The sequence below is a fragment of the Genypterus blacodes genome, unplaced genomic scaffold, assembly GCF_046128005.1.
Source record: "Genypterus blacodes isolate CSIRO-AG114 ecotype Tasmania unplaced genomic scaffold, CSIRO-AGI_Gbla_v1 ptg000033l_1, whole genome shotgun sequence".
Taxonomy (NCBI): domain Eukaryota; kingdom Metazoa; phylum Chordata; class Actinopteri; order Ophidiiformes; family Ophidiidae; genus Genypterus; species Genypterus blacodes.
This window is the reverse complement of record NW_027466846.1, coordinates 2443686-2465493: the sequence shown is the minus strand read 5'-3', so window position 1 is coordinate 2465493 and position 21808 is coordinate 2443686. Positions and strand designations below refer to the sequence as shown.

General features: G+C 39.9%; 1 protein-coding gene and 1 pseudogene across 2 annotated transcripts in view; one reads left to right on the top strand and one right to left on the bottom strand.

The window, feature by feature from the left end:
• Positions 1-21808, bottom strand: part of LOC142995604 (nesprin-2-like) — a 61693-nt gene that overhangs the window by 28279 nt on the left and 11606 nt on the right. For both annotated transcript variants that reach the window (XM_076146720.1, XM_076146722.1), the window contains exons 11-25: positions 10490-10628; positions 8911-9135; positions 7548-7691; positions 6494-6670; positions 6250-6405; positions 5954-6079; positions 5645-5812; positions 5280-5413; positions 4967-5171; positions 3977-4159; positions 3395-3514; positions 2444-2598; positions 1659-1806; positions 923-1017; positions 101-332 (exon numbers count right to left, since the gene is read on the bottom strand). In XM_076146720.1, coding sequence (XP_076002835.1) covers positions 101-332; positions 923-1017; positions 1659-1806; positions 2444-2598; positions 3395-3514; positions 3977-4159; positions 4967-5171; positions 5280-5413; positions 5645-5812; positions 5954-6079; positions 6250-6405; positions 6494-6670; positions 7548-7691; positions 8911-9135; positions 10490-10628 — 2407 coding nt within the window. The remainder of the gene's footprint in view (positions 1-100; positions 333-922; positions 1018-1658; positions 1807-2443; positions 2599-3394; positions 3515-3976; positions 4160-4966; positions 5172-5279; positions 5414-5644; positions 5813-5953; positions 6080-6249; positions 6406-6493; positions 6671-7547; positions 7692-8910; positions 9136-10489; positions 10629-21808) is intronic.
• Positions 12056-20754, top strand: LOC142995631 (uncharacterized; annotated as a pseudogene).

Here is a 21808-nt window from a genome sequence, read left to right as displayed (position 1 = left end):
GTAATTTAGTCAGCAAATCAAAGCCAAATTAATTGAAAAGTCAAATTTAAAGATGATATTAAAGCCAGTATGGTTCACTTCCATGATATTCCAGACAAACCTGGAGGTCCTGCTTGGAGCATCGCAGCTGCTGCACACTGTAGCGGGCCGGCCCGGCAGGGGGGATGAGGGCCTGAGTGTCAGACAGGAACCTCTGCAGCTTTCTTAGACTACGGCTGTAAAGGTGCCAATGCTTCACCAAACCCTCCACCAGGGAGCGCCGCTGGTCAGCCCGCTGTACTGCCCCCTGCCAGTGCTCTCTGAGCTGGGTCAGCTTCAGGATGAAGTCACTCCTGGACACAGGTCCGGACACACACGCAAACACACAAACACGCACGGACGCGCGCACACACACACACACACACACACACACACACACACACACACACACACACACACACGTAAGAGCCTCATCATATATAGATGCAATCTTTTTTCAATTCATTTTGTCAGGGACCATGTTTGCCTTCATTTCTTATAGCGTAATAGGGAAAATGTTTCCAGAATTTAGTTTTTATTTTTGCGATTTCCCTATATTTTCAAAGATCTCAAACTTTCTATTGTTAGGAAATCAAAAACAGTCATTTATTTTGTTTCAGTCTGATGTTATTTTTCATTAATTAATTTATAGAAGTTAAGTTTTTTGTTTTTTTCAACTTTAAGTTTTAGAATGTTTTGTCTTGCTCCCTTGGAACACTTCACAAGAGAACATTTTCAGCCAAAATGTATTCAAAGTCAATATGAATTATATGGACAAGGCTATGCTTTTGAGGTAGGAATGAAAGCAAAATTCAAAGAAAACTCAACTTCCAAGCATCATCTAAACAGAAACTGTGTTTTTCGCTTTTACAGAACAGAAAGCTTCATAATTTAAACATCTCACCTGTCGTCCACCTGTCCTCTCTGTAGCAGATGAAGAGCTTCACTAATGACTGAATAAAGGATCTGATGACCAACAGACAGCTCAGACTGGAACCTCTGAAACACCACACAACAAGTTTAAGTGCTAGTTTTGCTAAAGCAAGATTAAGTGCTTTAGCATAAGCCACAATTTCAAGAAAGAAAGAAAGAAAGAAAGAAAGAAAGAAAGAAGAAAAAAAAAGAAGAACGAACGAATGAACGAACGAACGAACGAACGAACGAACGAACGAACGAACGAACGAACGAACGAACGAACGAACGAACGAACGAACGAACGAACGAACGAAACAAACAAACAAACAAACAAAAAACAAACAAAGACAGAAAGTTGAAAAACATTCTGCATGCTTTCAGACAAATAGAGAGGCAATGGAGAGGCAAGAAACAAACAAAAGAAGGGAGGAAAGGAAAAAAGACGTAAAAAGAAGACTGTAGGGTGTAAAGAAGAAATGAAGGAAAGGGAGATGATAGGAAAGAAGAAATTCAGGGGACAGAACTAATAAAAGGAAAAAGAAGACGAAGTGAAGGAGAAAATGAAGGAAAGGACTAAGAAAATGAGGAAGGACTGAAGAAAGGAAAGTAACAGAAAGCCAATAAATAAAGTTTGTAAAAAAGATAATCAACCAGTGTAGTGAGAGAGCACAGTGTGTAAAGTAATCTAATCAGCCTTTCAGTAGATGGTGGTGTTATTGTAGTACCTTGTGTGTAGCAAGTTGTTCTCTGAGGCCGTTGTAGTTTCCGGAAAGATCTACAGTCAGACTGTCGTCCATCCTCTGCAGAAAATTCATCCAGCTCTCACACTTCTGCTCAAAGCTCTGCAGCCTCAGGGCCTCTGCCTGCACTTGACTGTACATACACAAAACAACACACACACACACACACACCATCTGAACACTGTACTAAGTGATTTAAATACACTCCAACTGCTCTCCCCTTACATCCATCTAAAGTGGCTGTAAAGTAATTTGATGGAACAAGTCTCTGTTAGTGTGCAGTTATGGTGATTGAAATCCCTCATATTGCTGTAGTGCCACCTATAGGCCAAATGCCAGCTCATTATTTTTATATGGCAGAATTTTGACACCATGAAAATGGTTCAGTGTTCCAGGTACATCTAACTAGGGGGTTAAAATGGAGGGACTATACATCCCACCTGGCCCAGGAACGATTTGGGAAGAGCTTGAGGACGTGGCTAAGGTGACATCTGGGATTCCTGAATACTGTTGTCCTGCTGTCAATAACTTCATTACAACGATATGTTTCTTTCTAAACAAAGTAATCCAAACAAACTCAAACTTTGCTTATGACTTTGCTGTCACATCTGAAGAGTTCTGAGCTGAAACATGCTTTGTGTTTTAAAAATAGCCACACGATGGTGCAACTGTTAATCTGTAAGCCAATTACATTTACCCATCTGCTCGCTCATTCATTCATTCATCTACGGATTTCATCCCCTCCACCCCCAGCCTGCTCTAACACTGACCTGCAGGATTCCTGGGCTCTGCTGGAGGTGTCGGTCCAGCTGCGGTTGAGGTGTTGGAGCCGTCGTGCTGCAGCATCGCTCATGGTCAGGCTACAGCTCAGCTCGTTCAGCACATCCAGGTCAGCAGACAGGCCACTCAGCCGCAGGAGGCCAGACTTCACAACAGATGGAAGCATCACTCACTCAGTCTTGCCTCATAATATCACAACTAAAAACCAAAACACTGCAAGTAGGAGCTCCTCTGGCCTCATTTATTCACGCGGTGTTGTTTATTTTTTTCTCCTTTTTTGCATCCATTTGTCTCTACTTTCCACAAGATTTCAATATTACAGTTATATCGTCTCATGCTAAATAAATGTAAGGTAGATGTCAGGTGCCAATGGGTCATGAATAAAAGATGATAAATATAATAGTGTTTATACTACAAATGTCATAGCATGGGAGCTCATAAAGTCCTAAACAATAGTAGTTTATATATTTATATTATATATTTATACTCTATACATATAACAAGGATATTAATTATGTCTTTTCGGACTACAGGGCCTAGTAGTGATAAATAATTAAGTACTACAATTAGTATCTTTAATGGAGTCCTGATTATTTAAATGTGTTTCCCAAAATAAATCAACTTATCTAAGGAAAAGGAGCTTAAACTCAAAATTAACTACTGATGTCAGGATCACTCTTTCTAAGATCACTCTTGTTTCTACAATGCCTATTTTTTTCTCAATTAAGTCAGGAGCTTTAATGGAAATTTCACCTGAAATCTGGACGTTTGTTGGTGGACTCCTTCTAAGTTGACTCAATTAAAACCTAGCTTCTTCTACCTTCTTCTTCTTCTTCTATTCTTCTGCCACTGAGTTGTAATGTTCATCTTTTAATGGTTCTCCAAACTAGGCACACTTATTTAAAAAAGGAAATGTCACAAAAACTCAAATTCATTCTTACCTTTGCCGAGTCCGGCTGTGATTTCTGATCCACGTTCCTCAGCTGCTCCTGCCAGACCTCCAAGTTTCTGTCCACTGAGTCCATCATGTTGTCACACTCTCGAAGCCCCTCCTGCTCCTCCTACACATGGCACACAGACGATATGGGTCTTAATTTATAGGTCACTAAGATGTTAGTGCTCTTAGGCTGCTGATTCAGAAACCAAAAAAAACATAAAAGAGTGTAATGTGTGTTAAAATGTGACCTAGATTGCACAACAATTATGATACATCTACCAGGTGTAAGAGTTCAGCTATTCTATACAAACATAAGTGATGAACAGTAAAAAGTTACAGAGAAAACACTGAATTAATTTAAGTAGAGCATGGTCTAAGTTTAGTTTTGGAAACATGGAAAGTTAATTATTAACCCAACTGTATGTGGAGCTGACCCATTTGAACTCACACTGTCTACCTGAACCAATGGGAAGCTTCAAACACCATCCTGATGTCAGATATCTGATTCATTTAATCATGCAGTCACTATGAATGTCTCAAGATGCTTTCATGGCACAAACACGTGGTTCATAGAGGAAGGTTGTACCTGCAGCTGACCCAGCTTTACCGACAGCTTCTGGCTAATCAGCAGGACTCCACGTGACAACAACCTGCTCTCTGATTGGACAAGACTACTAGCTGAAGCATCCAGGTGGCCTGTCAAGACTTTGGACGCCTGTAGCACCCCCTCCAGGTCAGTCTGCAGAATGTCTGTCCTTGCCTGGAGATCCTGGATCAGAAGTGGATATAGAGGATTTATTAAGCAAAGAAAAAAGAATGATTGCACAAACAAATCTATCTATCTATCTATCTATCTATCTATCTATCTATCTATCTATCTATCTATCTATCTATCTATCTATCTATCTATCTATCTATCTATCTATCTGTTTGTTTGCATAGTAACCCTGCTTATAAGTATGTTGTGTCTGTGTAAAGATTTAAAAATTAGAATGCTAAAACTTTAGATTTAAGTTAAGATCATATTTTTAGAAGTAGGAGTGCTCTGTTTTTTCAAAAGATGGAAATATCACAGAAATGGGTATGAATGACTGTATAAATGCATGACTTTGTTAAGGGGGGGGGGGGGGTTGAGGGTCTAGAGTTAAGACAAAAAGTTGAGGATATTTGTTCAACAGGTAAACAAACTATATGAATTATATTCTTTTCAGATTCAGATCAGAAGACACTAACAGTAGCCAAAAGGGTTATGGCTCATTGAGATTGTCCAAAAGACTTTAAGATATATGTATTCTATATTCCAATGTCAATACATACAAACAGTCCAATCTTTTATTAACCATAAAAGAATAAATTCTGTAAGCAGTAAAAAAGTACAAAATGGAAAGCACATTTCATATGCATGTAGTACAGAATCCGAATTTCAATAAATTTTAATTTTAACAATTTTTAATTAATTGGTATAGGTTTGGAATGTCAGTATGGATACTTGTTGTTGATACTTTTGGCAACCTTCATCACCATTTTGTCTACTGAATTCCCTCAGAATGTTTTTGCTTCTTTGTGTGTTAATTACCTGAAATGCCTGTATTTTCATGGCTATTTGCTCCACTGTGTTGCTCTGTCCTGGAGCGTCACTCAGGACATTTGTGACCTCAGTCTGGTTGGTATGTAATTGCTCTGAGAAAGAGGAGGTGAGCAGAGCGTAGACCTCCCAAACCTGCAGCAGAGCCTGACTCCTCTGGACCTCCTTGTCCAGAGCTTCAACCACAAGAGTCCAACTGGAAAACAAACAGATACATGTGTGAATTACCCGTGTCTGCATGAATTAGACGTCTCTGTGCGTGGTGCCTGTCTCTGAATGCGTTACCTCTCCTTGTGTGTGTTACCTGCTCTTGTGTGTGTCCAGCTGTTCATTCAGAAGTTTGGCAGCGGTTGGACTGATGATGAGTTGCAGCGAAGAGAGAGTTTGATTCAGTTCCTCCCACTGGACTTCCAAAGCTGAAGTATCTTTATGAAGAATCTGGTTGCAACAGAGTAAACCATGCCAAGCCCACCAAAAACAAATACCCGAGTGTTAAAGTCAGGCAAATGTCAAAACTAAATACATTGAATGCCTTGCAGTATGTTTGCATGACAGGGCAAGGACAAGAAATGTGAAAATGTCCAAACTAGTACATTTATGCTGATGATGACTGAAGGTAAAATCTTAGGCCCACCAACATAATAGCAGGCCTAAAAGTCCAATTCTTACCTCCACCCGGCAGTGCAACGCTCTCTGTGCCTGCAGACAGAGCTGAGGGCCACAGTTATCCAGACTCTGGGACGCCTGCACTGTTTTCAGCATCGTGTCATTCAGTCTCTGCTGCAGACACTCCCAAAGATTCTGAGCCTGCATCAGCTTCTGTTTCACAGATGCATACTAAAGACACAGAAAACAGGTAAACGGCAGGTTGAACTCTTTCTGTCATATAGTGGATGTGATACAACTGTAAAGACACAAATGTTGCATATTATTATATGCATATTACATTGAACTGCTGTATTCTCCTGTGTCATGTACCTGTTGTGTCAGAGCTTCACAGGCCTCAATAGCTCCATCAACCTGAGAGATATAGTCGTGACCTCTGATTTCTGCTCTGATCTCTTGGAGAGCTGTAGATTTCTGTTTGATTTTCTCCTTGAGGCCCTGAAAGCAAAACCAAACTCCGTATCTAGAATTCTTGCTATGTTGTCATGAAAGTCTGTGAATTTCTTTGGAACTCTTAGAATGTTCTTTGTAATTGCAGTATTAATTTTTGTTGGTGTTCCATATTTCATCTTTAAAGGTACAGGTGAAGCATACATATTCTTTGATACCTGACAAGAGCTGATGCTGGTGTGCAGCTCCGTTTGGCTGCAGGGTGTCTGAGCTGAACTCATCCAGTGGTTTTGATCTGTGATCCAGCCTCTGATCTTCTTTACTCTGGACTCCAAGTCTTCTCTGCTCCTGAGCTCCTGCTCCATGTCCTGTGTCTGAACACCACAAACACACTCTTCCTGAAGCTTCCTGACACTCACCTCACTGAACCTCTGGTATAAATAATCAAAAGATAGTTCTGACCTGGCAGTTCAGGGTTTCTTGTAAACTCAACCACCGCTGGTTGAGGTGACCTTGCTCCTCTGCAAAATTATTGTGTTCATAGCGCCCCCTCATGCTCTCCTGGGTCACAGATGTCTGTAATGGTTGGTTGATATAGTCCAATGTAGCCTGGTGGGCAGACATCTCCGTCTGACAGTCCTGAGACAAAAAGACAGAGAGAGAGAGAGAGAGAGAGAGAGAGAGAGAGAGAGAGAGAGAGAGAGAGAGAGAGAGAGAGAGAATGATTTCCTCATGATGTTTTTGCCATAGTTTGTGTGTGTCCATCTGCATGTGTTGACAGGATAACTGAAAGGGTTAAGGAAATATTTTTTTGAAAGTTTATGGAGATTTGGGTTGTGGGTCATTGAATAATAGTTAATAATAATAATAATAATAAATAATAGTTTAGGCATTAGGCAGAGTTTTAGGCATAATCAGTATATATTGATCATTACACTGTTTAACATATTTTTAGGCCATAGACAGGCATTCCTTTTCCTGTGTTGACACTACCATTAACACTAGATGGTTAAAAGTTCCTGTACTTTGCAGAGTCACAGAAAGTATTTAAATTAAAAGTACTAAAATCTTTAATAAATGTGAGGGGCCAGCTTTTGGTTATTTCCCTCATGTTTATAGTGTAATAAAGTGCAAGTTCGTGTCTAGAAATAGAAATACACTACATAAGTCCTGCAAAGCAAAATACTGTATGGTTGGTCCTTTACTTTTGCAACATGTTGACCTTAACTTGTAACACATGCCATTTTACCTGCCTACACACCTGGTTAGACAGACACAAGCACGAGTGCGCACACAAATACACACACACGTTCATGGAACGAGGTACCAATTAGGTTATTAAAAGCAAATAAATCTATTTCCTCATTAAAACTTTGGAAGTGTCGATTATGTTACCTTACGTTAGTGTAGAATTTATTGGATTATTGGGGATTGAAGTTTACAAAAGTACTATTGCATTAGTGAAAGAAAAGGTTGATGTTCAATTGATGTAGCAACACTTTATTACTACCAGTACCTTGTAGTAACATAGGAGGTCAGAGAGATCCCTGTTGGTGGAGGAGGTCCACTTGTGTTGTTCCTCTAAGTGAGACTCAGTGTCTCCCAACCAGGCCTGCAGTTCCTCCAGCGCCCCCTGTTGGGTCAGATTCTCGATCCACCGCTGAGGAAAGAGATAGGGACGAAGAAAAGGTAAATCCTTCACTAGTATGGGTAGTGTACTGTACTGTACTGTAAAAGGACATTTCAATAATACTGAATGACAATGCTGCAACATTTTACTGTACTGAAAAGTACAGTGGTTTAGTGCATTTATTTTGTTACTTTCTACCACTGGAGAAACAAGAAAAATACGTGGAAGAGAGGCAGTGTATAATGTGCAGTGGGAAAGCTAAGTGATGAGAGAGGAGAGGAGAAGAAGAGAAAAGGGAAAAGGAGGTAAACAAAGAAAATTGGGAAGGGAGAGAGAGGTAGGAGCTGAGAGGAAATGTCCGGAATAGAGACTGAAGTGAAGTGAGAGGAGAAAAAAGGAGATCCAGACAGATGGAAGGGAGAATGATTTCACACCAATAAGAGTGAGAAGAATCCTTACAACACTTTGTGCTGCACAGTGGGAGGTTTAAGGATAATTGGTGACAGTGAGGCCGCAGTGTGTGTGTGTGTGTGTGTGTGTGTGTGTGTGTGTGTGTGTGTGTGTGTGTGTGTGTGTGTATGAAGACTTGTTACTCAAGCAAAATGGAAAAAACATATTAAAAGTAAAGAATATTATTTAAAATTATTAGAAAATAGGTGTTAGCAATAACTCAAGAAAGGTAAATTGAATTTGTACCACACATTGTTGTCAAGTTGTTAATACACTGCAGGTTTTGCACCAAGGAACCAGGACCCATTTTTCTACCCAAAATATAGGTAATGAATCATTTGAGCCTTGTAGTCCAAGGTGCAAACTTTCCTTATACCAACTGGATTGAGGGTCACACCATTTAATAACAATCCATGGATAATGTTTTGACTTATCCTGCTAGCACACGCACAACTGCACAATCACACACACAAGCAACACAAACATCTTGTTCTAAAATACATTTAACAATGGTAGATATGCAATTTGTTTCACTGTGCATTCCCAGTGACATAAATCAAATCAATGATGGGTTAAATTAAAAACATATCTAAATAACATTAAGAAAAACACACAAAAGTGACATTAAGTTTGATTGACATTACCTGGAATAACGTGGAATAAAAATCTGTCCAACAAATGTCTTTAAATTGTGCTAATCTAGGCAATTTTCGATTACAGCTTTAACTAAATTATGTTCTGAAACGGAAAATACCCTAAATTCATAATGACTTTATTATGGGGAGGGGAATCTCCTCACCTTTTGCAGAGCTTGTAGGGCCACAGAAACATCAGCCTGCAGGATGGACCAATCCAGCTCCATCTGTTTGAGCTGACCGTTGACAGTGAAGAGTTCTGGATCAGGATCTGAGGTCAGTTTGTCTGCCGAGTCTTTGTCCACTTCCCTCAGTTGAACCAGCTGAGCACCAGTACAGATCACTGCCACCTTCAGGCCAGCTCTGACCCCCAACTCTTTGGTTAACTCCTGGAGAGTGAGCATTAGTTAGATTTTGTCCACTGTAATATCAAAAAAGGTATCCACTTTTTATGTCTGACTGTAATTGTGATTAGTAATACTACAATTACTACATCAGGTACAGATTCAGATGTAGCACAGATCAGATATCTATTGTCAATGTGAGATTTAAAAAAAAAATCAACTTGGAATCAGATATTCTTGATAACTCAAACCAAGCAATGTTTCAAGGCTTCACGAATCTGTTCTCTTTCTGACCAAGAATAATCATTTTTACCATTATTATTATTATTATTATTATTATTATAATTATTATTATTATTGTTATTGTTATTGTTATTGTTATGATTATGATTATGATTATGATTATGATTCTTGTTATTGTTATTGTTATTATTATTGTTATTATTATTATTATTATTATATTTGACTGCAAAAATTGTAATTATTCACCTTTGGCACAAATTAACTATGAAAATTTGAAATTTGAAAAATACTAAAATAAAATACTCAAACATTTTATTGCACAGGACTCAAATTCATAAACTCATAAACTGAGTAAACTCCAATAAACACTTTAACCAATGAACAGTAATATTTCTAAACAGTACATAAACAACAACAAGAGGCACATGTATATAAGCATCGTCTCAGAAATACAAGCCGTGAGCTCACAGTGAGTGGCACAATTGTGTATCAGTGCAAAGTGCATCAACACCCCTGATTTCTGTGCCAAAACTTGGAGGGGTGACTCTTATCTTACTCTCCTATGTATTAAATGTGTGTTATATGTGTCTAAAGTTACACAATGTTTACTATTTCTACAGTCTAGTTCCATTGCAGGCTACTTTGTCCCCCGATCGATTCTTGAAAGTAAATAAGTCAATAAACACATTTTCAATGATAAATGGCTATTTTGGACTTCAGTACTAATGCAATGAATGAATATTGGAGAACTTAGGCTACATTGATATGAGAAAATATGTTTAAATTGTTGCACCCTCCTCTTTACAATATATGATAAATCTGGATCCATATCTGTCAAAGTGATCATTTAAATGATTGGAATTTCCTTGCCTGTCAAACTTGCATAGATTACTTTTGATCTGCCAGGAAATGACACAGCAGTGATAAATGCTGCACACACCCTAGCTGCAAAGACATTCTCCACTCCTTCTCCACAAACCCTTGTTTGCAACTGCAGATCATTTCACGTCTGTGCTGTGTAAAGAGAGATTGTGGATAAAGGCTGCTTAAAAAAAAAAAAAGCTATTAAAATAAATCAAACGTACTTTCAGCAAGAAATCTGAATTGAGCATCAAGACATGTAGTGTCAGTGTAGTGTAATTTTTTTTATACTTACCAAAACCTGATGGTAATGATGCCGAATCTGCTGAAGCTCTGTCTCTTCATTGGCTTGTACAATGAACTGACTGCACCTGTCAATCAGTCCTCTGGCCCTGCCCATCCAGTCAGCCAGTACAGCAGAGTCATGTCCAAACCTGATTTTACAAAAACATATCGCAATAATTAGATTAAATCACTTTTTGTACTAGTTTATCAACATGGGGTGCAGAGAAGGAACACATGATCTCTGAACTACTGGGCTACGGTACCTTATAGGTTTTTAATAGCTGTTCAAAATTGTTGGGGCAGCATTCACTCTAGGGAAGGGGTGGGAAAGCCAAAAAGGAAACCGCACAGAAAGAAAGAGTGAAAGATTTGATGATGTGCTGGCCACCTGCTCTGTCATGGCTTTTGACAGAAGCTGAAATAGACTCTCTGTATTAGGTAGAATCAGAAAGAAGGATGCAGGTGATCCCGTGACTCTTGCTTGTGTTCATGATTTTTACGAATACCTAAGTCGGCGAAAGGTACGTTATAATGTGATACAGTTTTGCTTGTAATGCCGTGTCAGCAAATATCAGGAAACATTCCTGTAAAAGACAAAAAGAAGGCTAAGGACCTTATTGTTGGGCTGCAGTTGAAAAAGCGACAAGTCAAACAGCCTTTACAATTGTACGTTTTCAAATGCCTCAAAAGAACATCACAGATGACGTAACAGGAACGTTTCTAAATGCAACACTTAATACAGAATTTCGAGTCTAAATTGGGTAGCGACAAGCGACACGTTCGACTCCCCATTCCACTGTAAGAAGCGGTAGATCCTCCGTGTGTATGATTTAATCGATGTGAATAGACGGGACTGTTTGATACTTTCATACTTAAAGTCTTAAAGCATTTTGTATGGGAAAGAAAATGCTTCAAAAAAGAAATTTGGAAATCAAAAATGTTGATGTAACATCATATGTGTTGATTGCTTAAGTTGATTTATGTATAAGATGTGAAGACACCACTTAACAAGAAATTATCAAAGTTGAAACAGGCCACTTCTATTTTCAGGCAATCTGTTTTCAGGCAATAAATCCAATCCAAACACCTAACATGTAATGACTTGTAAAGCATTTCCATGTTTTTTAAGGGCACCCTATCAATATCAACATCAACTTGTTATCACTATGGCAGAAAAATGTCTGTACCGTCTCAACCCTAGTATACACAATATTAAAACAACACCATGACCAAACAACCTTGATCCCATAGCAAACCACGGCCTTTTTGAGCTACAAGCTAAGGCAAAAATAACTACATGTGTTTTCCATTGTATATTTGTCTCTTTCAGCTCTGCCTTTCAATGTCCAGAAGCTGTTTGTGCAGCAAACGTGTAGCCCCAGTCTGAACCAGGAGAGGTTAGAACACGCACACATTAAAGAGGGACATGCGGCACTAAGGATCGGTCATCATCACTTTAACAGGAGACCTGTAAGAGCATTGACTTCTTAGTGTTATATGTAAAATAAATGGCAATTGTTTACACTGATATATCTCAAAATACCACGCTATCGTTTACGAATAGCAGAATAAATGCACACATGAATTACCACATGAGAAGCCACACTGGAGAGAAGCCATTTAGTTGCACAGTTTGTGGTTATAACTTCAGTAGAAAATCATGCTTGAATAATCACAAGAGAGTCCACACAGGAGAGAAGCCATTTAGTTGCTCAGTTTGTGGTAAAAACTTCATCCAAAATGGATGCCTGAAAGTCCATATGAGATTCCACACAGGAGAGAAGCCATTTAGTTGTTCAGTTTGTGGTAAGAACTTCAGTCAAAATTCAGTGCTGAAGGCCCACATGAGAGTCCACACAGGAGAGAAGCCATTTAGTTGCTCAGTTTGTGGTAAAAATTTCACTCGAAAGCCACACCTGGATAGCCACATGAGAATTCACACAGGAGAGAAGCCATTTTGTTGCTCGGTTTGTGGTAAAAACTTCGTCCAAAATGGAGCCTCTGAAGGTCCACATGAGAATCCACAAAGGAGAGAAGATTAGATGTTTCAACTATATTGTTCATGAGCAAGTACAGGTACAAGCCAATGAAATGCAGTTAGCAACCAACCAGAAGTGCAAAAGTGTACTTTCATAGAATATATTCAGAATAAACTAATCATAGAACAAAAAGTTTGGAAATTTGTGTTTGGTAGATTATTTCTCTGTTGTAACAATGCTCCTTGGTAATACATGTTATACTGTTGGAAAGCCTGTTTAGTCCCCTTTTAAATGGTACCCCATTTGTAAGGAACATGCATTTGTGGGATGAGCGGCACAGCTGAGTATGTGGGTTGCGCTCATCAAAAATTTGCCAAATCTCTGCCAATGCCAAACAGCTAATTCTGCTGTTGCCATTGACTCTTGTTTGGTGTTGTTAGGAAGATTTGATGATTGAAGTCTATCAGTAACAAGGACGAAACAAGACATGTCGGCAATTTTACAATTTATTCATTTAACAAACAGTCAGGGGCCAAAGAGTGTGGAAATACCATACACAGCCACAACAGCCTGGCACCTCCTCCTCATGCTGGTCACCAGCCTGGTCACACACTGCTGTGGGATGGCATCCTACTCCTCAACCAGGATTTGTCGCATTTCATCCAACGTGGTTGTGTTGGTCACTCTAGCACGAACAGCACGCCCCAGTGGATCCCACAAGTGTTCAACTAGGTTGAGGTCAGGACTGTTGGCAGGCCATTCCATTCTCTCTACTCCCAAATTCTGGAGGTAGTCTCTGATAAACCCCGCTCTGTGGGGGTGAGCATTGTCATCTTGGAGGATGGAGTTCGGTCCCAGACTGTGGCGATATGGGATTGCCACTGGTTGCAGAATCTCATCTCGATATCAGCAGTGTGTGACCAGGCTGGTGACCTGCATGAGGAGAAGGTGCCAGGCTGTTGTGGCTGTGTATGGTTTTTCCACACGCTACTGAGGCTCCTGACTGTTTGTTAAATGATTAAATTGTAAAATTGCCAATATGTCTTGCTTCTTCCTTGCTACTGATGGACTTCAATCATCCAATCCACCAAACAACAACACCAAACAAGGGTCAATAGCAACAGCAGAATAAGCTGTTTGGCATTGGCAGAGATTTGGCAAATTTGTCATGAGCACAACCCACATACTCAGCTGTGCTGCTCATCCCACAAATGCATGTTCCTTACAAATGGAGTACCATTTAAAAGGGGACTAAACACGCTTTCCAACGGTATAAATGTATTGCCAGAGAAATAATCTACCAAACACAAATTTCGGATTTTTTTGTTCAATGTTTATATACACTATGTATACTATATATATTAACTATAAATATGTAAATAAATAGTGCAAGGAGTCTGAACAGTGCAAACAGAAGCTGTGCGAATGGCAGTGGAAGTGAAATGAAAGCGATCAGTGCAAAACAGAAAGTTGTGCAAATGGCAGTGGAGTGCAAGATGATGCTAGATGGAGGATGGAGTTGAGTGGGGGAATGGAGTAGAGTTTAACAGGGTCACTGCCTCGTTGAAGAAACTTTTCATGAACCCTCTGGTGCTAGAGCTGAGGCTTCTGTAACGCCTGCTGGATGGGAGGAGGGTGAAAACTTTATTCTTGGGGTGGGATGAGTCTTTTATTATGTTCCTGGTTTTGCCCAGACAGCGTCGACGGTAGATCTGTCTGATGCTGTCCAGTTGTGTACCGGTGATCCTTTGGGCAGTTTTCACCATCCACTGGAGTGCTTTCCGGTCTGATGTGGAGTAGTTGCCATACCATACTGTGATACAGTTTGTGAGAATGCTCTCAATGGTACAGCGGTAGAAGTTCACCAGGATGCTGGGACAAAGGTGAGCTTTCTTAAGGCTTGAAGAAAGGCTTGACCCTGGTTAAAAGGCCTTTTTAACTAAGGTGGAGGAGTTTATGGACCAGGTGAGCTCATCGAAGATGTGGATGCCAAGGAACTTGAAGCTGGGCTCCACTGCAGCTCCGTTGATGGAGATGGGGGTGTGTGCATGGCTCCCGGCCCGCCTGAAGTCCACGATGATCTCCTTGGTTTTCTTGGTGTTGAGTGCCAGGTTGTTGTCAGCACACCACGTGGTCAGGTGCCGTACTTCCTCCCTGAAGTCCGTCTCATCGTCGCCTCTGATCAGGCCTATCACGATGGTGTCATCTGCGAACTTAATTATGGAATTAGAACCATAGATAGGAGCACAGTCATGGGTGAATAGGTAGTAAAGGAAAGGGCTCAGCACGCAACCTTGTGGCAAGCCGGTGTTCAGGGTGATAGTGGAAGAGGAGAGGTTGTCTTTCTTAACAGAATGGGGTCTGTTAGATAGTAAGTCCAGAGCACAACTGCAGAGGCAGTTGTCGATACCAAGCTGGCTGAGCTTGGATATCAACTTGGAGAGGATCAAAGAATTGAATGCTGAGCTGAAGTCAATGAACAGCATTCTGGCGTAACAGGGTGTCCAAGTGTGTCAGTGTGGAGTGAAGTGCCGTGGAGATGGCTTCCTCAGTTGACCTATTGTGGCCGTAGGCAAACTGGTGAGGGTCCAGCCTCCAGCCGAAGCCAATAAGTTGCTCAGTTTGTGGTAAAAGCTTCACAGAAAATGGATCCCTGAAGGTCTATATAAGAATCCAAACGGGAGAGAAGCTGTTTAGTTGCTCAATTTGTGGTGCAAACTTTACCACACATGGAACTTTAAAGACCCACATGAGAATCCACACAGGAGAGAAGACATTTAGTTGCTCAGTTTGGGGTAAAAGCTTCACTTGTAGTGGAAATATGAGACCACATGAAAGTCCATCCAGTAGAGAAGCCATTTAGTTGCTCAGTTTGTGGTGAACACTTCAGTAGAAATTCACAAATGAATGACCATAAGATAATCCATACAGGAGAGAAGCTGTTTAGTTGCTCAGTTTGTGGTAAAAACTTCAGAAGAGTTTCCGACATGAAGATACACATGATAATACACACAGGAGAGTAGCTGTTTAGTTGCTTTAGTTGAAAATTTCAGTAAGTTTAAGCATCACAGCCGGACCTCAGGCCTTCTACCAATGCTGTATGGAAAGCGTCCTAACATACTGTCTGACAGCTTGGTATGCAAACTGCACTGAGGCAGATCCCCAAAAACTCAAAAGGACTGTTAAAACAGCAGGAAAAATAATTGGACTTCCCCTGCCCCCTCTGGAGGACATTTTTAAGACTTGTTGTCTCCGCAGGACCAACACCATCCTGAAAGATGCATCCCACCCTTGTAACTCCCTGTTCTGTCTGTTACCCTCTGGAAGGCGATACAGATCACTGAACACGCGCACCACCGAAGAACAGCTTCTTTGTAAGGGCCATAAGTGAGCTAAACAAAATCAAACATTAGACAAGTTAGTACCCCAAAAATCAATTGCAATATTGGGACATATTAGGACATATTGGGCATCTTGGACATATTGGGCATCCTGGACATATTGGGCATCTTGGGCTATGGTCATCTTCAACTATGATATCATGTGATGTTATATGGGGTGTCGTGTGATGTTGTGATATCATGGTGTCATATGGAATGTCATGATGACATGTGGGATGTCGTGATGTCATGTGTGATGTCAAATAATGTCATGTTGTCATATGGTGATGTGGAGACATGTCATATAAGACATCTTGAGCTATTGGGACCACTTATGTTTTAATGTATGAATGTAACTGTGTGTTTATATATTGTTATTTTTTATTTATTTTTAAGTTGTTTATTTATAGTTTATTGCTGTTCATTTATCACTGTTCAAAGATTCAGGCACAGCACAAATGCATTTCGTTGTATTATCATGTACAATGACAATAAATTCTATTCTATTCTATACAACAAGACCAATGAAAGGAGAGAAGGAGAAGGAAAGAATGACATGGAGGGTACATGTAGAGAAGACAATTGCAAAGTGTGAGAAAGTCAATAATGTCTGGCAATGTCTGGTAGCATCTGACTGGGGATATTAATGATAATATACAAGGCAATCATAAGATCTGCAACTGATTATGGTTATGGGTGTACAGCATATGGGACAGCAGCCCCCTCTGTTGTAAACTGGATCCAGACTGGGATCATTTTAAATTGAAACTGAAACAGTTAAGAAAGAGGGAGCAGTCCTGTACTCATGCATAATGCTTCCTGTTTTATGGTGCTTAATTGTATTATCTTGTGCTGTTTTTTCTGTTTGGTTGTCAAGCTATGTTACATACCTGTCCCTATTCAAATGAACGAAAATAAAAAAAATAAAGCAAGAGGATGTGGTGCAGGCTAAAGCACTTGTGTGGTGGGGAAGTCAGAACTACCCCTATTTATGTTCTTTTAATTGAATAGGGGGAATCTCAAGTTTTCCACACAGGAGAGAAGCCATTTAGTTGCTCAGTTTGTGGCAAAAAAGTACCCTCAAACTGAAGTTGCATATTCACAAGGCACATATTTGTACATCTAGTTGTAAGGATGATTTTAGCGACTCTAACGTATGCTGAAAAACCCCATGCTAACTCTGTTACAACTCGTAACTACCACGCTCAAATTAGACTTCAATACCTGCTCTTTACGCCACTGAAATATAACAAAACATAGTGAATTAATTTGTAGTAATGTAAGGCGGAAATTAAGACGCCAGTGAGAGATACAATCAGGGATTTGGCTCTGGCAGTCTGTGGTTTTTCTTTCAAAGGATCAAGGGGCTGAGAAGACTTCACCATTGGGGGTCTGGTAAAACCCCCAATGGTTTTGGTTAACATCAAGGGACTTAATACAGGCTTTCCAGTCTGAATTGGGTAGCGACAAGCGACACATTCGACTCCCCATTCCACTGTAAGAAGCGTTAGATCCTCCGCGTGTATGATTTAATCGATGTGAATAGACGGGACTGTTTGATACTTTCATACTTAAAGTCTTAAAGCATTTTGTATGGGAAAGAAAATGCTTCAAAAAAGAATTTTGGAAATCAAAAATGTTGACGTAACATCATGTGTTGATTGCTTAGGTTGATTTATGTATAAGATGTGAAGACACCACTTAACAAGAAATTATCAAAGTTGAAACAGGCAACTTCTATTTTCAGGCTATAAATCCAAACACCTAAATGTAATGACTTGTAAAGCATTTCCATGTTTTTAAGGGCACCCTATCAATAACTGAACTTGTTATCAGTATGGCAGGAAAATGTCTGTACCGTCTCAACCCTAGTATACACGATATCAAAACAACACCATGACCAAACAACCTTGATCCCATAGCAAACCACTACCTGTTTGAGCTACAAGCTAAGGCAAAAATAACTACATATGTTTTCCATTGTATATTTGTCTCTTTCAGCTCTGCCTTTCAATGTCCAGAAGCTGTTTGTGCAGCAAATGTGAAGCCCCAGTCTGAACCAGGAGAAGTTAGAACACGCACACATTAAATATGAACATACGGCACTAAGGATCAGTCATCATTGACAACTTTAACTGGAGACCTGTAAAAGCATTGACTTCTTAGTGTTAAATGTTAAATAAATTGGCAAATGTTTAAACTGATATATCTCTTATTATTCTTTGTGCAATTATTTTAGTATTTTCTAGGGACTTGTTGTTGTTGTTTCCACTTTAACTGTGAAGGGATTGCACAGCAATTTCTTCCAAGCATACTAAGTCCTTGCCCAAATACCATGCTGTTGTTTGCGAAGGAACAAGCAGACATTGGGCAAACACACTGTCAAATATTTAAAGTCAATATATAAGGTGATCATGTGACTATTGTTAATGTTCATGGTTTTTAAGAACACCTGAAACCGGGAGACGTGATGCAATATTTTAACGTTGTAACGTTTCTTTAATGCCTTACAAAGAACATTCACAGATGACGTAACAGACAAAATTGCGACCGGATGGAGACGCGATCCTAAATGCGACGCTCATGCGTGGCCCGCGACAAGTTTCCAGTTTCAAATCGGGTAGCGACAAGCGACACGTTCGACTCCCCATTCCATTGTAAGAAGCGTGAGATACTACGTGTGTATAACTTCATCTGTGTGGATAGACGGCACTGTTTCACACTTTATGTTTTACTTACTTTACGTCTCATCATTCGTTTAGCCTGGTCGCTTGGAAAACACAACGCAGCCAGAAAAAAACTAGAAAAGTTTCCGCCCTTGTGTGAAAATGGCCAGAGTCCAAATGCTGGTGAGACAGAGACCAACTGTGGCTGTTGAAGATCCACTAGGAGAGATACGAGCTTTAGAGGACGAATTGTTCCAGTCACAGCAGGAGAACAACAGACTACGAAAACGACTGCTTGACGCCCTCAACCCGGAAGTTCGGCTGCACAGAATAGGTTTGTTCACTTTTTATATTTAATGACATGGTTGAACTTTTTGAGAAACTGAAAACAAAGAAGAGTACAATTACATTTACAACCAGAAAAAGATGGCTTCAGATTGAGCGTTTGATGATGTTGCAACATTTGAATACAAGATGAAGCTGAAGAAGCATGCAGACATAATTATGAATTTACATTTTAGCTCAAACTTCTTTCACCTCATATTTAGTGAAGTATGGCAAATGACTGTACAGCAGCATTTGATTACTGCAAATGAATGGGGTCCTAGTGTTGGAGTCCTCAGAAATGCTTTGAATTAGGTATGGTGTGGTATAAGGTGCCAAGTTCTAATGTAAAATTATTAAAAATCAGAAATACAAAATGTCTGTTTCATAACATTTATCTTTAAGCTATCTCAACAATTTGAAACGTATACTCCCAAATATTTAAAATTAGTTAATATTTTCATTCACGTCTCTTTTGATATATAAGTTGCATTCCCTTTAATGACAATATAAAGAGGGTTCCCAAATGTATATATAATCTTTTGTCACCTAATACTGTTTTGCGGGGTAAAAGTCTGCAGACAATTATCGTATAGAATGTTGGTGAAGCTTACATAAATTTTGCAATCCAAGCAATGAGCAATCCAACACCAAGAAGGGACCCCTGATACTTCAAAAATGAACATTTGATATACAAACAGGGTGGCATTGTATTGCTTGGACTCATGAAAGCTCCGCTGTAATGGTGCAGCAGTAGCTTTAGAAAATTAGCAGTATAGCTTCTGGAGGAAAGAGTTGCAACATGTGAACTTTAGCCATATTTCTTTACAATGTAAACGCTCTGCTTTTCTGGCAGACCACCCCAAAGATAATTTCATTCTGTTATGTTTGATGTAGTTTGAGGCAATTGAATTATTAAGTTGTAGTTTTCCAAGGTCAGACCTTAAACTTGCATACACAAGAACAGTCGATTAGAAGAGAGTGAAGCTTTATTTAATCACTCAAAGCATTTTGTATGGGAAAGATGTTTTATGAAATTAATCAGAAATGCTCACATGTTCAAGTACCATGTAGAGTGCTAAATGATTTAACTGTCAACTATTCCACCTAATTTGTATTAATGTGTTACTTGTAAATTGTATTTAAATTTTTTTTATGTTGATTGCTTAAGTTGAGTTATGTATAAGATGTGAAGCCACTGCATAGCAAACCATGACTTTTTTGAGCTACAAGCTAAGGCAAAAATAACTATATGTGTTTTCCATTGTGTATTTGTCTGTTTCAGCACTGCCTTTTGATGTCCAGAAGCTGTTTGTGCAGCAAACGTGTAGCCCTAGTCCGAACCAGGAGAAGTCAGAAAACCCACATTTTAAAGAGCAACATGCGGCACTAAGGATCGGTCAGGGGGGAGAGCAGCTTCATGGTCTGAAGGAGTCTGTGGTGAGTGAAGATGCTGAAGTGAAAGTTCAGTCCTCACAGATTTGTCAAAGTGAGGAGAACACAGAAGCTGAGCCTCCATCCAACTCCATCTTAATGTTAAAAGGAGACCTCAAGGTCCACATGAGAAACCCCACAGAAGGAAAGCCTTTTAGTTGCTCAGTCTGTGGTAAAAACTTCAGTCAAAGTTCAACGCTGAAGGTCCACATGAGACTTCACACAGGAGAGAAGCCATTTAGTTGCTCATTTTGTGGTAAAAACTTCACCCAAAGTGGATCTCTGAAAATCCATATGAGAATTCACACAGGAGAGAAGCCATTTTGTTGCTCAGTTTGTGGTTCAAACTTCAGTCAAAAAACACACTTGAATCGTCACATGAAAATCCACACCAGAGAGTAGCCGTTTAGCTGCTCAGTCTGTTGTAAAAGCTTTACTACAAAAAGTTATTTGAAGCAACACAGCCTCAAAGTGTGCATGGAGGAAGTTTAGATCTTCAGCAAGAGAGACAGCAATAGTTACAGTCAAGGCAGAGGTTCCTCTGTGCTCAGATTAGTTCCGTAGTCCCTGCTACAAGTCTGTGGGATCACTGTTGGCGTTGTCGGAACTATTCCTCATGTGTTTGAATTCTGTCCCAATTTTTCAAATCTGTTTTAAACTGAGTTGCTGTTGTATCTCTGACAATGCAAGAACTTGTCTGACTGTGTCCTGTATTTGGCAATACAAATGTAAAAAAGTGACACGCCGTTCTAAACGTGTCTAGTTCTGATTGACTTGATATAAGCATAGTGATGGATAACCTCTTCAAATTTCAAGGTTCTAGTTTATTTGTCATGTACACGGTAATACACAGGTCATACTGAACATTGAAATTCTTTGTGACGTGAACAACAGCAGCATATTGAAATTGAACTGAATTTAGTGCAATCAAAAAGCTTGTACAAACTACTTAGTATAAGAGAAAATGGAATAAAGTGCAGACCAGTCTATATCCAACAGAATAAAAATATATATAAAAAAACAGAATATAACTAATTAATAAATCTAAAGTGACACGCGTGCCGATGGAACACAGTGCACGGTGAAAAGTCACTGGTTCAGGAGCCGGATGGCTTGGCCTGGTAGAAGCTGTTTTTGAGTCTGGTAGTCTAAGCCCGGATGCTCCGGCAGCGTCTACCAGATGGATGGAGGTTGGACAGTCCATGTGAGGGGTGGCTGAGGTCTTTGGTGATTTTCCGTGCTTTTCTAAGGCATTGTGTGTGGTAGATGCCTTGCACAGGGAGGTGGTTGGAGCCAATGATCTGCTCTGCTGTCTTTACCACCCTCTGGAGTTGCCATACCACGCAGTAATTCAGCCGGCTCTCGACGGTGTACCTGTAGAAGTTGGTGAGAGTTTTTGTAGACATGCCAAACTTCTTGAGTCTCGTCAGGAAGTACAGTGCTTCTGGGCAGTTTTCACCGCTGTGACAGAATGTCCAGTCCAGGTGAGATTGTCACTGATGTGCACAACGAGGGATTTTAAATGAGGAACTCTCTCCACCTCAGC